The following is a 13,781-nucleotide window of genomic DNA, read 5'->3' as shown; positions in this document are numbered from 1 at the left end:
GGAATAAACCCCTAGAAAAATGAAGTAGAGCAAAAGTGGATTGTTTGGATAGGCCAGTTTGTTCCCTACAGATATGGGCTGCTTGAATACTGGGGATATCTAATGGAGAGTGCAAAGCTTCTTCAACTTCTAACATGGGGTACCACTGTTCATGTGCCAGCCCTTCGTTTGTTGTGAACAGAAAAAATCAAATCCAAAAAGTGCAAAACCCAGCCCAGATCTGAGTGGGAGTTACAAAAATAAATGCCTTGAGAAGTAGCTTTGGAAAGTGCCTTTCCTCCTAGACAGTGTCAAACCCACAGGCCTAGCCTGCTGGGGCTTAGGGCTGGCTGCCCTTGGGAAGGGAAGGGGATGGTGTTGGGATGGGGGTTTTGCGGCCATGGAAACGAGAGAACCACGGGCGAGCGTGTCACAAAGGGGCAGCCCCGCGCTGAGGTTGTGAAGGTCGCGGGTGTCACAGGCACAGCGGCAGGAGACGCGTCTGGCTCTGCCTCTCTGCGCCGACTGCTGGCGATTGGAGTCCCCCGACCTTGTTCTAAGGCTGGGTACCAAGCTCCCGTCGCTGTCTACGCCGAGAGCGTTCCCAAATTCAAACCCAGATACTTCTGCGAGGCAGAAGCACGGGTTTGACCATGGACTTCACTGGAAAAGGAAAGACCGCTGAAGAAAAAGGTGAGGATAGAATGGAGATGAAAGGCCTCGGCCAAATGGAAAAAAATCCCAGCAGATTTCAGGGAAGACTGGTCGATGGTGGTCAGTGCTGGCTCTGTGTCAGAGTAGGTGGCTGACAGGTACAGATGATCCTGCAAGGATACCCAAGGCATCACAACATTCTGTCCTTGGTTTACTCTGCTTTCTCCTTTTTCTCAGTAGCCAAATCACTCATACTGCCAGTCAGGACAGGGACTGTGGCCACAGCAGACCACAAAGTGGACATGGTCATAAGATGCAAGGCCTGTTTCTATCTTAGCCATCAATGTCAGGTCTCACTAAAAATAAATTTCCCCTTCTTCGTCTGCTGGCTGATCAGCTCGAACCCTGAGGATGTTATAACGGTGCTATTAAAACACCAGCAAGGCCTGCCTGCTTGCTGAGAGGTCTTGCTGGTTTGCAGGAACAGCAGTCAGGACTGTGTGGGTCTGTACTTGGTATGCACAGAAGCCCAGTCTCAAGAAGGAATGGGTTTTTTCCCCTCTTATCATTGCAGCCTTCCACCTTGCCCTTCAGGCTTGCCAGGTCCATACTGTTAAGAACAATCACAGTGATGCTAGTTTCATGAAAGATAAAAACAAAGCAAACTTCTCAATACTTAAAAAATCCTTGGATGACTTACCCATTCAATGAGTAGATAGCAGAGGCTGGAGTTCGACTAACTCACTTCTTCCCTTGTACCTGATCTACAGCTTCTTCTGGAGACAAAACCTCAAGGAAGAAGTGGATGGAGACCATGCCTAAGGAGGGCCCTGTGTGGCCTCCCCACCCTGGTGCCCTCCCGCCCCTGCCTGGCTGCAAGGATGCTGTGCAGACCCCCAGGCTTGGCAGTGCAGGTCTCCGCTCGCAGCCTGCTCAGGGGGCCTTGGCCCAGGAGCCCCGGCAGGGGCAGCTGAGCAGCGCTGCCCCCGGGGTCACTGCCAGGGAGGACACGGTGAAGGCTGAGCATGGCTCAGCCTCACAAAGAGGTAAGGCGGGAGCTGGGCCGCTCTCTGGCGGGAGGAAGGCTCTTGTGCCAGCCTAGAGAGCCTGGGCACATTGCCAGGGAACAGTTCTGCCCTGCATGTGCCCCCTGCAATGAGCTGTGCAGCTCCCAGTGCCCCGTGTAGCTGTAGGGCTGCTCAGCTGTGGGGCCGGGAGAGGAGCAGGAGGGTGCGTGTGCAGCTGAGCCATTCCTGGAAAGCACAGGGCTCTGGGCTCCCTGCTGTCCCAGGGCAGCCCAGAGGCCAGGCTGTTCCTGTGCTGGCTCTCTGGAAGTGGGTCAGGGTGTCTCCCTGGTCTGCCTCAAGTGGCTGCTGGCAGGAGCGTGTTTCCCTGTGCAGCTCTTTAGAAGTTTCCAGGTGGTCTGTCCCATTAAATACGTAGCTTCAGATGCTTTATGTTGGCATTGTGGCTTCTGTTATATTTTGTGTCTCCATTTTGCAGGACTGACTGGCTACACTCTTGCCAAGAAGTTTACCGTGGCATCTCCCTCTATGCTCCTTCCCTCCAAGCCATTGCCTCCCATCCAGAAGAGCTCTCCTTCTTCTAACACCAACAAAATATGTAGCGGAGAGCAGGAGAATGGGAAAACTATCACTGGCAATGGTGACGACAGTAGAAAACAGCAGGAGCTGAGTTCAGAGGGAAAAGGACATACGGTAAGGACCAACCTAAGTCCTGTCTGGTGGATTTCCAGTTTATGTGCTGTAGGCAGAGCTCTGAGAGCTTTTGCTGTGGTGTGAGCCCAGGGAAGCAGCTGAGCAAAGGGAGAGCTCAGCAGGACACTGCACTTCAGGCTGTCTTTGCAGTGGGTGTGTAGGGCAGGCGTCATGTCCTCAGCGTGTATCAGTAGCAGGGGAGGTCTTTGAATGGTTTTGGGGCTCTCTTGTGGCTCCTGCTCTGTCTTATGGCTGAGAAAACACCAACAGGCAGTCAGAGCAGCTGAAGTTGGCCAATCTTGTGAACCAATCCTTCTACATTTAGTGAACTACGGGTATGTGTGAACCATCTGTGTGTCTTGGTGGTGTTTTCTGTCAGCTGTGTCCTGTTTGGACGGAGAAAGGTGTTTGCTGGAACAGGCAGACCTGCAAAGTCAGTTCCAGGTTGTGTCAGCTTTTGAGTTGTACAGCCATGCCCTTGTGCCCAGTTGTCTCTGATGCTATTTCTAGACTTCATCAGCTTCTGGGCAGCTTTGTGCAATCTGGCATGGCTTTGTCCAGAGGGAAGGGATGGCAGGTGGCCATGGGGAGAGCAGTCCAGAGCCCACCCCCACGATTGCCTTTGCAGCAAGGCCAGGACCTGCAGTTGTTTTGGGTTTGCCGTGGGGTGCAGGAGGAGGCGGATGAACAACAGCTTTGGTAAACAGAATGTCCAACCCAAGGCTTGTGTACTTGATTCCAGCCTTGCTGAGAAAGGGCCCAGCGTATCCCTGACAGGAAGTGATCCTTCCGCTGAAGTTTGAACAGGGCCTGGTTTGGCTCTTTAGCTGTGCCAGGGGCAATGGGATACTAAGGAAGGGTGTGCATCTGCCCCCGCTGCCTCCACCCACCTTGCTGGACATGGCATGGGGGCCCTGGAGCAACTTGGGCCGGCAGAGGCCTTCCAGAGAGCAGCAGGGCAGGGAGCTCTGTGGATCTTCCTAAATGCCAGTGAGCCTGAGATGATGGATGTGTGGGAGCTGGAGAGCACCGAGCATCCCCAGAGCTCAGCAGCATCGGGGCTCAAAGGCTGCTGGGGAACTGTACGAGGGAAGGGAAGCAGCAGCAGAAAGGAGGGGCTTGAGAAAAGCAGGTTTGGACATCCTGCAGAATGGCTTTGTGGGGGCTTGGCTGGAGATCAGCACTGGCTGTTAGGTGCTTTAGGGACAGGGATCCAAGCCCATTCCCATACGATCCAAAAGGCCAGTGGAGGCAGTGGCACCACAGGACATCTTGGTGCCAAACATGTGGATGCCAGCTGGCAATCCAGCCATATTTCCAGAGAAGTGAGCACAGGGATAGAAGTGGCAAATGTGGGACATGGTCTCTCACTCACCACTTCCCTTTCCATTCCCTGTCCTAGACCAAGCTGCTCCATCAGTTTGACATTTCTGCCAGGTCCCAGCTAACAGCATGGCTAAATGTCTTCAGGCATGAATGGGGGCAAGGCTGGATGCTTGATCTGAGGAGTACTGTGTTCTACTCTTTGCAGGCTTCCTTGCTGTTTTCCAGCGGTGGGGATATGAAGAAGGGGTCATTGGGACCACCTTTGATCCCCCCAATACGCAAGGCAGTGAGTCCCCCTGTGAGCAGTGCGGCAGCGTCTGTCCCAAGCTCTCTGCAGCTGGATTTCCAGGAGTCCCCGGAGATGAGGTAAGCCAAGGTGTCTGCTGCTCCAGTGTGCTGTTCCTCTCGCTCTTTCAGTCTTGTGAGGTTATTTTCCACAGTCATCTCTCCCATGTATTTAGGCAAACCTCCGTGTATTCCCCATTTTGCCCATCTGTGGTGATCCAGCGCAATGGCAAACCCAACACCATATGCCCTAAGAGCAGAGGTGGTTGTGGGGAAGAGGAGGCAGGGCTTAAGAGCTCCTCAAAACAGGTCCTCTGCTGGAGGAGAAGACTTGGCTGCTGATTCCCTCTGTGGTGTTTGTGGTGTCATTTGGGAACTGTATTGCATGGATCTGGATACTGCAGTTCTTTGAATACTGTGATCCTTGACTGTCAACTTCTGCGGCCATGAGAATATGTCAGGGCAAATATTGGCTACTGAGGAGGTGTCTGCAAATTCAGGTGCTGCTTCTGTAAATGTCAGGCGTGACTTCTCTGTGCCTGGGCCTCCACCGTGAAACCAGAGCCCAGATAAAACTTGGGGTACAGATGTATAATCTGATCGATGTCTAGTATTTCGATCTGGGCTTAAGATCAAAGAGGGCAAGGTGCTAGAGAAGAGTTATAGGACTGTACCTGATGCAAAGATATTAGCTTGGATATAGGTGTGAGAAAATGTAGCTGTCAAGCTTATCCTAGTGACAAGGATAAGGAAGGAGTCACAGAAGTATCATTCCAATTGAAAAGCATCCGTAGGGCTTTTAAAGTGCAATCTGAATATCCTTACCTAGCAGCTGAGTTGGAAAAGGCCTTTTTGTCCTTGAAAGAGCAAGCAGGTGTACTGTCATTCTCAGGAGAGAGCAGTGCTATGACCCCATGTAGCCCGAGACTGTCACCAGTGTAAGGCATGAGCAGGCAAAGTCAAGCTTTGTCAGGAGAACAAAAGTAGCTGCCCTCCATACAGACTTGTGTCTCAGCTCAGCAGCTCTTGCTGCTTCACAGAGGCTGTAGGAGCCACTTGGCTCCAAAAGGAGAGAACTGGGCAGGTCTGATGCAAGTTGAAGAATGACTGCTGTGTTTCAGCCGGAGCTTGGCAAGCTCTGTGGGACTCCAGCAACTGAAAGCTTAAGGACAATTCATCAGCTTTGCAACTGGGTTTGCAGTTGGGTTGGTTTGCAGTTTTGCAGTTGGGTTTATGTGTTGCATTTCCTCCTTCATCAGGGGGACCGTGCTAAGAAGGTTTGCCTCCTTTGTTGCTACACACATTCCATGCCCTTCTCTTTCTACCTGCTCATATGTTCTTTTCTCCTTCATTTTCTCAAGGCCAAGATCCAGCAGCAGAAGCAAAGAGAAGAACTCTGAACATGCAAGTAGGTACAGGGCATGTCTGTCCTAAAATGACCATTGGAATGCTGACCCAGGGGTGGCATTGGGACAGTTTGGTTGAAAACCATCCTGGTTTAAATTTCTTCAAATTCCTTTGAATTCCTTGATGGGCTCAGTGGACTCTCCCAGAGCCTGGTCACTGGGAGTGTGCTCCGGTGGTGCAGTGAAAATTACTCCAGGAGCTGCACTGGTACCTTGGGGCTTGGGAAATGTGCCACAGGAAAAGAAAACATTCCTCTCCATCCTGCACATGCCTTTCATCTCCCTGCACCCTTTCTAAGGTCATAATTAGTAGAGAAAAAAAGACATTTAGCATGAAAGGAGAAATGTTCCCACTCCTTCCTCCTGCCTTTGAAGGAGGACACCTTCCCTTGGGGCAGTTTCTGTGCTGAAGCCTTTGCGATCTGAAGGAGATTCATGGACATTGCCTGGTTTTGCATGGGGAGAAATAGGGAAACCTCCTTAGACAGAAAGGCCTTGTTAATGTTCCAATTAAGGGGAAGGAGACTTCCAAATGGATGCAGCCTATGCAGGACCAGAGTTTGTCATCCTCTGACAGCACAAGCCTAAAGCCACCTATGGCAGGTTCACGATGGCAAATCTCTTCCCCGACTCTCTCTGCCCGTGTCAGTAGTGCAGGCTGAGGCTGGGGGAGGAGATGGCTTCTGCCCTGTCCCCCCTCCCTGCCTTGCCTGAGCCCTGACAAGAAGAGTTGTGCCAGACAAAATGCAGTGTCTGGTGCATGTGTGTCAGCCCCTGCTTTCAAGTTCAAAGCCTCAATGACAGTGGTGTTGTTCCTTTGCCATCTCTGGGCGTGGAATGATAGGAGAGGTGAGATTTGAAGGAACAATTTTGCTGATGCAGAAAAAGGGATCAGATCCACTGGTCCCTTGCCTCAGGGTTAGTTCTGCCAAATCCTTGGCAAGGCCCCTTTGGAATGACTCCGTAATTGCTGATATGCAGCTGGAATGCTGAATGCAGCTACGGAGAAGTATTGTTGAGTATGTAAGGTGGCATTTCTGGATTAATTCTGGAGTAGAAATGAGCTATCTCTTTTAATATTGACCTGACCGTTCTACAGGAGGAAAAAAATCCAGATTTAAGACAGGTCTTCTTTTTATGACCTGCCCTATGCCACTTCCATTGAGAAAATTTTGAATTGTCAGGAACCGCCATGATCAGAAACATTCTGAGGCAGGTCATGTTTGTGTTGGGTTCCAGTTTCTTTGCAGAAAAGAAAGCAAGCAATAAATGCCTGGAACAATGAATTAGAGCAAAAGTGGGATGTTTGGATGAGCCATTTGTTCCCAACAGATACAGGCTACTTAAGTATTGGGGACATCTCATGGGGAGTGCAAAGCTTCTGCAGCTTCTAACATGGGGTGCCATTGTTTGTGTCCCAGCACTGCCTTTGTTGTAAAGAGAAATAAAAACCACCAACAAAACCCAGCCGAGAACTGAGGGGGAGTTACAGAAACAAAGGCCTTGAAAACTGGCTTGGGAAAGCAATTACTTCCTAGACTGAATTGTCAAATTTTAGAGACCCCTGTGGGTTGCCAACTGTTTGGAAGGAAAGGGATCCCAAAATAGTGGATGAGCTATGAGCAGCACAGAACTAAAAGTAGTGGAATGTCTCTCTCCTGTCCTGCCAGCTCCATAGAGTTCAGAGCAATTATAGTGATGCTAGCCTCATGAAAAATAAAAGGGATCTTCTCAATATTTAAATATCCCCTTGAATGCCTCACCCATGATTGTAAAGGTGGGAGTTGAACTAACTCACTTCTTCCCTTGTACCTGATCTACAGCTTCTTCTGGAGACAAAACCTCAAGGAAGAAGTGGATGGAGACCATGCCTAAGGAGGGCCCTGTGTGGCCTCCCCACCCTGGTGCCCTCCCGCCCCTGCCTGGCTGCAAGGATGCTGTGCAGACCCCCAGGCTTGGCAGTGCAGGTCTCCGCTCGCAGCCTGCTCAGGGGGCCTTGGCCCAGGAGCCCCGGCAGGGGCAGCTGAGCAGCGCTGCCCCCGGGGTCACTGCCAGGGAGGACACGGTGAAGGCTGAGCATGGCTCAGCCTCACAAAGAGGTAAGGCGGGAACTGGGCCGCTCTCTGGCGGGAGGAAGGCTCTTGTGCCAGCCTAGAGAGCCTGGGCACATTGCCAGGGAACAGTTCTGCCCTGCAAGTGCCCCCTGCAATGAGCTGTGCAGCTCCCAGTGCCCCGTGTAGCTGTAGGGCTGCTCAGCTGTGGGGCCGGGAGAGGAGCAGGAGGGTGCGTGTGCAGCTGAGCCATTCCTGGAAAGCACAGGGCTCTGGGCTCCCTGCTGTCCCAGGGCAGCCCGGAGGCCAGGCTGTTCCTGTGCTGGCTCTCTGGAAGTGGGTCAGGGTGTCTCCCTGGTCTGCCTCAAGTGGCTGCTGGCAGGAGCGTGTTTCCCTGTGCAGCTCTTTAGAAGTTTCCAGGGACTCTCTCCAGCGAAATAGTGTAGCTTCAGATGCTTTATGTTGGCATTGTGGCCTCTGTTATATTTTGTGTCTCCATTTTGCAGGACTGACTGGCTACACTCTTGCCAAGAAGTTTACCGTGGCATCTCCCTCCATGCTCCTTCCCTCCAAGCCATTGCCTCCCATCCAGAAGAGCTCTCCTTCTTCTAACACCAACAAAATATGTAGCGGAGAGCAGGAGAATGGGAAAACTATCACTGGCAATGGTGATGACAGAAGAAAACAGCAGGAGCTGAGTTCAGAGGGAAAAGGACATACGGTAAGGACCAACCTAAGTCCTGTCTGGTGGATTTCCAGTTTATGTGCTGTAGGCAGAGCTCTGAGATCTTTTGCTGTGGTGTGAGCCCAGGGAAGCAGCTGAGCAAAGGGAGAGCTCAGCAGGACACTGCACTTCAGGCTGTCTTTGCAGTGGGTGTGTAGTGCAGGCGTCATGTCCTCAGCGTGTATCAGTAGCAGGGGAGGTCTTTGCATGGTTTTGGGGCTCTCTTGTGGCTCCTGCTCTGTCTTATGGCTGAGAAAACACCAACAGGCAGTCAGAGCAGCTGAAGTTGGCCAATCTTGTGAACCAATCCTTCTACATTTAGTGAACTACGGGTATGTGTGAACCATCTCTGTGTCTTGGTGGTATTTTCTGTCAGCTGTGTCCTGTTTGGACGGAGAAAGGTGTTTGCTGGAACAGGCAGACCTGCAAAGTCAGTTCCAGGTTGTGTCAGCTTTTGAGTTGTACAGCCATGCCCTTGTGCCCAGTTGTCTCTGATGCTATTTCTAGACTTCATCAGCTTCTGGGCAGCTTTGTGCAATCGTGCATAGCTTTGTCCAGAGGGAAGGGATGGCAGGTGGCCATGGGGAGAGCAGTCCAGAGCCCACCCCCACGACTGCCTTTGCAGCAGGGCCAGGACCTGCAGTTGTTTTGGGTTTGCCGTGGGGTGCAGGAGGAGGCGGATGAGCAACAGCTTTGGTAAACAGAATGTCCAACCCAAGGCTTGTGTACTTGATTCCAGCCTTGCTGAGAAAGGGCCCAGCGTATCCCTGACAGGAAGTGATCCTTCCGCTGAAGTTTGAACAGGGCCTGGTTTGGCTCTTTAGCTGTGCCAGGGACAATGGGATACTAAGGAAGGGTGTGCATCTGCCCCCGCTGCCTCCACCCGCCTTGCTGGACATGGCATGGGGGCCCTGGAGCAACTTGGGCAGGAAGAGGCCTTCCAGAGAGCAGCAGGGCAGGGAGCTCTGTGGATCTTCCTAAATGCCAGTGAGCCTGAGATGATGGATGTGTGGGAGCTGGAGAGCACCGAGCATCCCCAGAGCTCAGCAGCATCGGGGCTCAAAGGCTGCTGGGGAACTGTACGAGGGAAGGGAAGCAGCAGCAGAAAGGAGGGGCTTGAGAAAAGCAGGTTTGGACATCCTGCAGAATGGCTTTGTGGGGGCTTGGCTGGAGATCAGCACTGGCTGTTAGGTGCTTTAGGGACAGGGATCCAAGCCCATTCCCATACGATCCAAAAGGCCAGTGGAAGCAGTGGCACCACAGAACATCTTGGTGCCAAACATGTGGATGCCAGCTGGCAATCCAGCCTTATTTCCAGAGAAGTGAGCACAGGGATAGAAGTGGCAAATGTGGGACATGGTCTCTCACTCACCACTTCCATTTCCATTCCCTGTCCAAGACTGTGACGAATGAGACAACTCTTAGTAAAAATTAAAATAATTTATTAAAAATAGAAAAATTGAAAAATTACAGAAATTAGAAAAATATAAAAATTTGGGATCCTAGTGGCTCAGGAGGTATGCCCCAGGAGCGCAGGGATTAAGAGATCTTCAGGCTTTAACAGCTCTGGACCTCTGGTGGAAAGAAAACTTGCAGTGCTGGGCTGACTTTTAGCTAGTCTAAAAGTCAAAAGGAAAAAAAAAATTATTAAAGGCTCCTAGATAGGAGTCAGGCTTAAGTACCCAGCACTGGCACTCACCACAGCTGATCTGCAGTGATCTGCACTGCTCTGATGGCTGCCTCGTTGTTTTCTAGTGCCTTTGCTCCGCCCCAATCCGCCCACAGCCCGCCCACAGCCCGCCCATAGCACACCCCTTTGGTCTCAAGTGATTGGTGCTTTCTTTTTGACAGATCATCTCTGTCTACCAATGGCTTGTCGTCGTTAGGGGGGTAGCAGCAGTTGAAGTAAGGGTGGTAACATGCCCTCATTAAGATTCAGGTTGCTATGGAGCTTACTTGCAGAATAACGGCTATGGGGCTAAAAATAGCAATTGGCTGTTAGGAACTGGGGTTTTGGAGTTAGTCCCAAGACTAAAGTGCAAAGCAAAACTTTAAAAAAACCATTAAAATACATTCAATACTTCTTAAAACACTTATAAAAATAAACAATGAACATAGGAAAAACAACTCTTACTGTGTACAAGTAGTTTGGAGTTTGAAAAAGGGATTTTTAACTAGTAAACTTTTAACTGGGAATTTTAACTGGGACTAGTACAGACAAACTGCTTTGAACAAGTAAAAACACTACTAATAAAGCTTGATTTTTGTACCTGGGCTGATGGGTTAACTTTATCATTTAATCTAAAGAACTGTTTAATTCAAAATTAACTAATTAAGGCACTTAACATGCAAAGACCAAACTTAATTAGGGACTTCATGTATGACAAAGACCAAGCTGCTCCATCAGTTTGACATTTCTGCCAGGTCCCAGCTAAGAGCATGGCTAAATGTCTTCAGGCATGAATGGGGGCAAGGCTGGATGCTTGATCTGAGGAGTACTGTGTTCTACTCTTTGCAGGCTTCCTTGCTGTTTTCCAGCGGTGGGGATATGAAGAAGGGGTCATTGGGACCACCTTTGATCCCCCCAAGATGCAAGGCAGTGAGTCCCCCTGTGAGCAGTGCGGCAGCGTCTGTCCCAAGCTCTCTGCAGCTGGATTTCCAGGAGTCCCCGGAGATGAGGTAAGCCAAGGTGTCTGCTGCTCCAGTGTGCTGTTCCCCTCGCTCTTCTTGTTTTGTGAGGTTATTTTCCACAGTCATCTCTCCCATGTATTTAGGCAAACCTCCGTGTATTCCCCATTTTGCCCATCTGTGGTGATCCAGCGCAATGGCAAACCCAACACCATATGCCCTAAGAGCAGAGGTGGTTGTGGGGAAGAGGAGGCAGGGCTTAAGAGCTCCTCAAAACAGGTCCTCTGCTGGAGGAGAAGACTTGGCTGCTGATTCCCTCTGTGGTGTTTGTGGTGTCATTTGGGAACTGTATTGCATGGATCTGGATACTGCAGTTCTTTGAATACTGTGATCCTTGACTGTCAACTTCTGCGGCCATGAGAATATGTCAGGGCAAATATTGGCTACTGAGGAGGTGTCTGCAAATTCAGGTGCTGCTTCTGTAAATGTCAGGCGTGACTTCTCTGTGCCTGGGCCTCCACCGTGAAACCAGAGCCCAGATAAAACTTGGGGTACAGATGTATAATCTGATTGATGTCTAGTATTTCGATCTGGGCTTAAGATCAAAGAGGGCAAGGTGCTAGAGAAGAGTTATAGGACTGTACCTGATGCAAAGATATTAGCTTGGATATAGGTGTGAGAAAATGTAGCTGTCAAGCTTATCCTAGTGACAAGGATAAGGAAGGAGTCACAGAAGTATCATTCCAATTGAAAAGCATCCGTAGGGCTTTTAAAGTGCAATCTGAATATCCTTACCTAGGTGCTGAGCTGAAAAAGGCCTTTTTGTCCTTGAAAGAGCAAGCAGGTGTACTGTCATTCTCAGGAGAGAGCAGTGCTATGACCCCATGTAGCCCGAGACTGTCACCAGTGTAAGGCATGAGCAGGCAAAGTCAAGCTTTGTCAGGAGAACAAAAGTAGCTGCCCTCCATACAGACTTGTGTCTCAGCTCAGCAGCTCTTGCTGCTTCACAGAGGCTGTAGGAGCCACTTGGCTCCAAAAGGAGAGAACTGGGCAGGTCTGATGCAAGTTGAAGAATGACTGCTGTGTTTCAGCCAGAGCTTGGCAAGCTCTGTGGGACTCCAGCAACTGAAAGCTTAAGGACAATTCATCAGCTTTGCAATTGGGTTTGCAGTTGTGTTGGCTTGCAGTTTTGCAGTTGGGTTTATGTGTTGCATTTCCTCCTTCATCAGGGGGACCGTGCTAAGAAGGTTTGCCTCCTTTGATGCTACACACATTCCATGCCCTTCTCTTTCTACCTGCTCATATGTTCTTTTGTCCTCCATTTTCTCAAGGCCAAGATCCAGCAGCAGAAGCAAAGAGAAGAACTCTGAACATGCAAGTAGGTACAGGGCATGTCTGTCCTAAAATGACCATTGGAATGCTGACCCAGGGGTGGCATTGGGACAGTTTGGTTGAAAACCATCCTGGTTTAAATTTCTTCAAATTCCTTTGAATTCCTTGATGGGCTCAGTGGACTCTCCCAGAGCCTGGTCACTGGGAGTGTGCTCCGGTGGTGCAGCGAAAATTACTCCAGGAGCTGCACTGGTACCTTGGGGCTTGGGAAATGTGCCACAGGAAAAGAAAACATTCCTCTCCATCCTGCACATGCCTTTCATCTCCCTGCACCCTTTCTAAGGTCATAATTAGTAGAGAAAAAAAGACATTTAGCATGAAAGGAGAAATGTTCCCACTCCTTCCTCCTGCCTTTGAAGGAGGACACCTTCCCTTGGGGCAGTTTCTGTGCTGAAGCCTTTGCGATCTGAAGGAGATTCATGGACATTGCCTGGTTTTGCATGGGGAGAAATAGGGAAACCTCCTTAGACAGAAAGGCCTTGTTAATGTTCCAATTAAGGGGAAGGAGACTTCCAAATGGATGCAGCCTATGCAGGACCAGAGTTTGTCATCCTCTGACAGCACAAGCCTAAAGCCACCTATGGCAGGTTCACGATGGCAAATCTCTTCCCCGACTCTCTCTGCCCGTGTCAGTAGTGCAGGCTGAGGCTGGGGGAGGAGATGGCTTCTGCCCTGTCCCCCCTCCCTGCCTTGCCTGAGCCCTGACAAGAAGAGTTGTGCCAGACAAAATGCGGTGTCTGGTGCATGTGTGTCAGCCCCTGCTTTCAAGTTCAAAGCCTCAATGACAGTGGTGTTGTTCCTTTGCCATCTCTGGGCGTGGAATGATAGGAGAGGTGAGATTTGAAGGAACAATTTTGCTGATGCAGAAAAAGGGATCAGATCCACTGGTCCCTTGCCTCAGGGTTAGTTCTGCCAAATCCTTGGCAAGGCCCCTTTGGAATGACTCCGTAATTGCTGATATGCAGCTGGAATGCTGAATGCAGCTACGGAGAAGTATTGCTGAGTATGTAAGGTGGCATTTTAGCTGGATTAATTCTGCTCTAGAAATGAGCTATCTCATTAAAGCTTACCTGTTACGCTTTTATAATTGTGCTGACCATTCTACAGGGGAAAAAAATCCTGATTTAAGACAGTTATTCCTTTTTACTGCCCTGCTGCCACATGATTTTATCATCGGTGGAGGCCTGTACAGAATGATTAGTTCTCTGAGTTTTAAAAGCTCCGTTGGAGAGCATTTCAGATTAACCTGCCCCGTGCCATTTCCATTAAGAAAATTTTGAATTGTCAGGATCTGCGAAGATCAGAAATATTTTGAGGCAGGTCATGTTTATGTTGGGTTTGGGTGTCTCTGCAGGAGAGAAAGCAGGGAATAAACCCCTGGAGCAACAAAGCAGAGAAAAGCTGGAACGTTTGCATGAACAATGTGCTCCCTACAGATATGGGCTGCTTGAATACTGGGGACATCTAATTTTGATTGCAAATCTTCTGCAGCTTCTAACACGGGGTGCCATTGTTTGTGTCCCAGCACTGCCTTTGTTGTAAAGAGAAATAAAAACCACCAACAAAACCCAGCTGAGAACTGAGGGGGAGTTACAGAAACAAAGGCCTTGAAAACTGG

The 13,781-nt window shown here is 50.1% G+C and overlaps 1 protein-coding gene across 1 annotated transcript in view; it reads left to right on the top strand.

Annotated features, from left to right (window-relative positions):
- The first annotated feature begins 3,912 nt into the window (after positions 1–3,912).
- The window catches only part of LOC138106996 (TOG array regulator of axonemal microtubules protein 2-like), a 31,283-nt gene continuing 21,414 nt past the window's right edge, over positions 3,913–13,781 (top strand). The window contains exons 1-2 of the mRNA XM_069008326.1: positions 3,913–4,043; positions 5,324–5,370. Coding sequence (XP_068864427.1) covers positions 3,913–4,043; positions 5,324–5,370 — 178 coding nt within the window. The remainder of the gene's footprint in view (positions 4,044–5,323; positions 5,371–13,781) is intronic.

This window comes from Aphelocoma coerulescens, chromosome 3, assembly GCF_041296385.1.
Source record: "Aphelocoma coerulescens isolate FSJ_1873_10779 chromosome 3, UR_Acoe_1.0, whole genome shotgun sequence".
NCBI lineage: Eukaryota > Metazoa > Chordata > Aves > Passeriformes > Corvidae > Aphelocoma > Aphelocoma coerulescens.
This window is presented reverse-complemented; position numbering and strand designations above follow the sequence as displayed.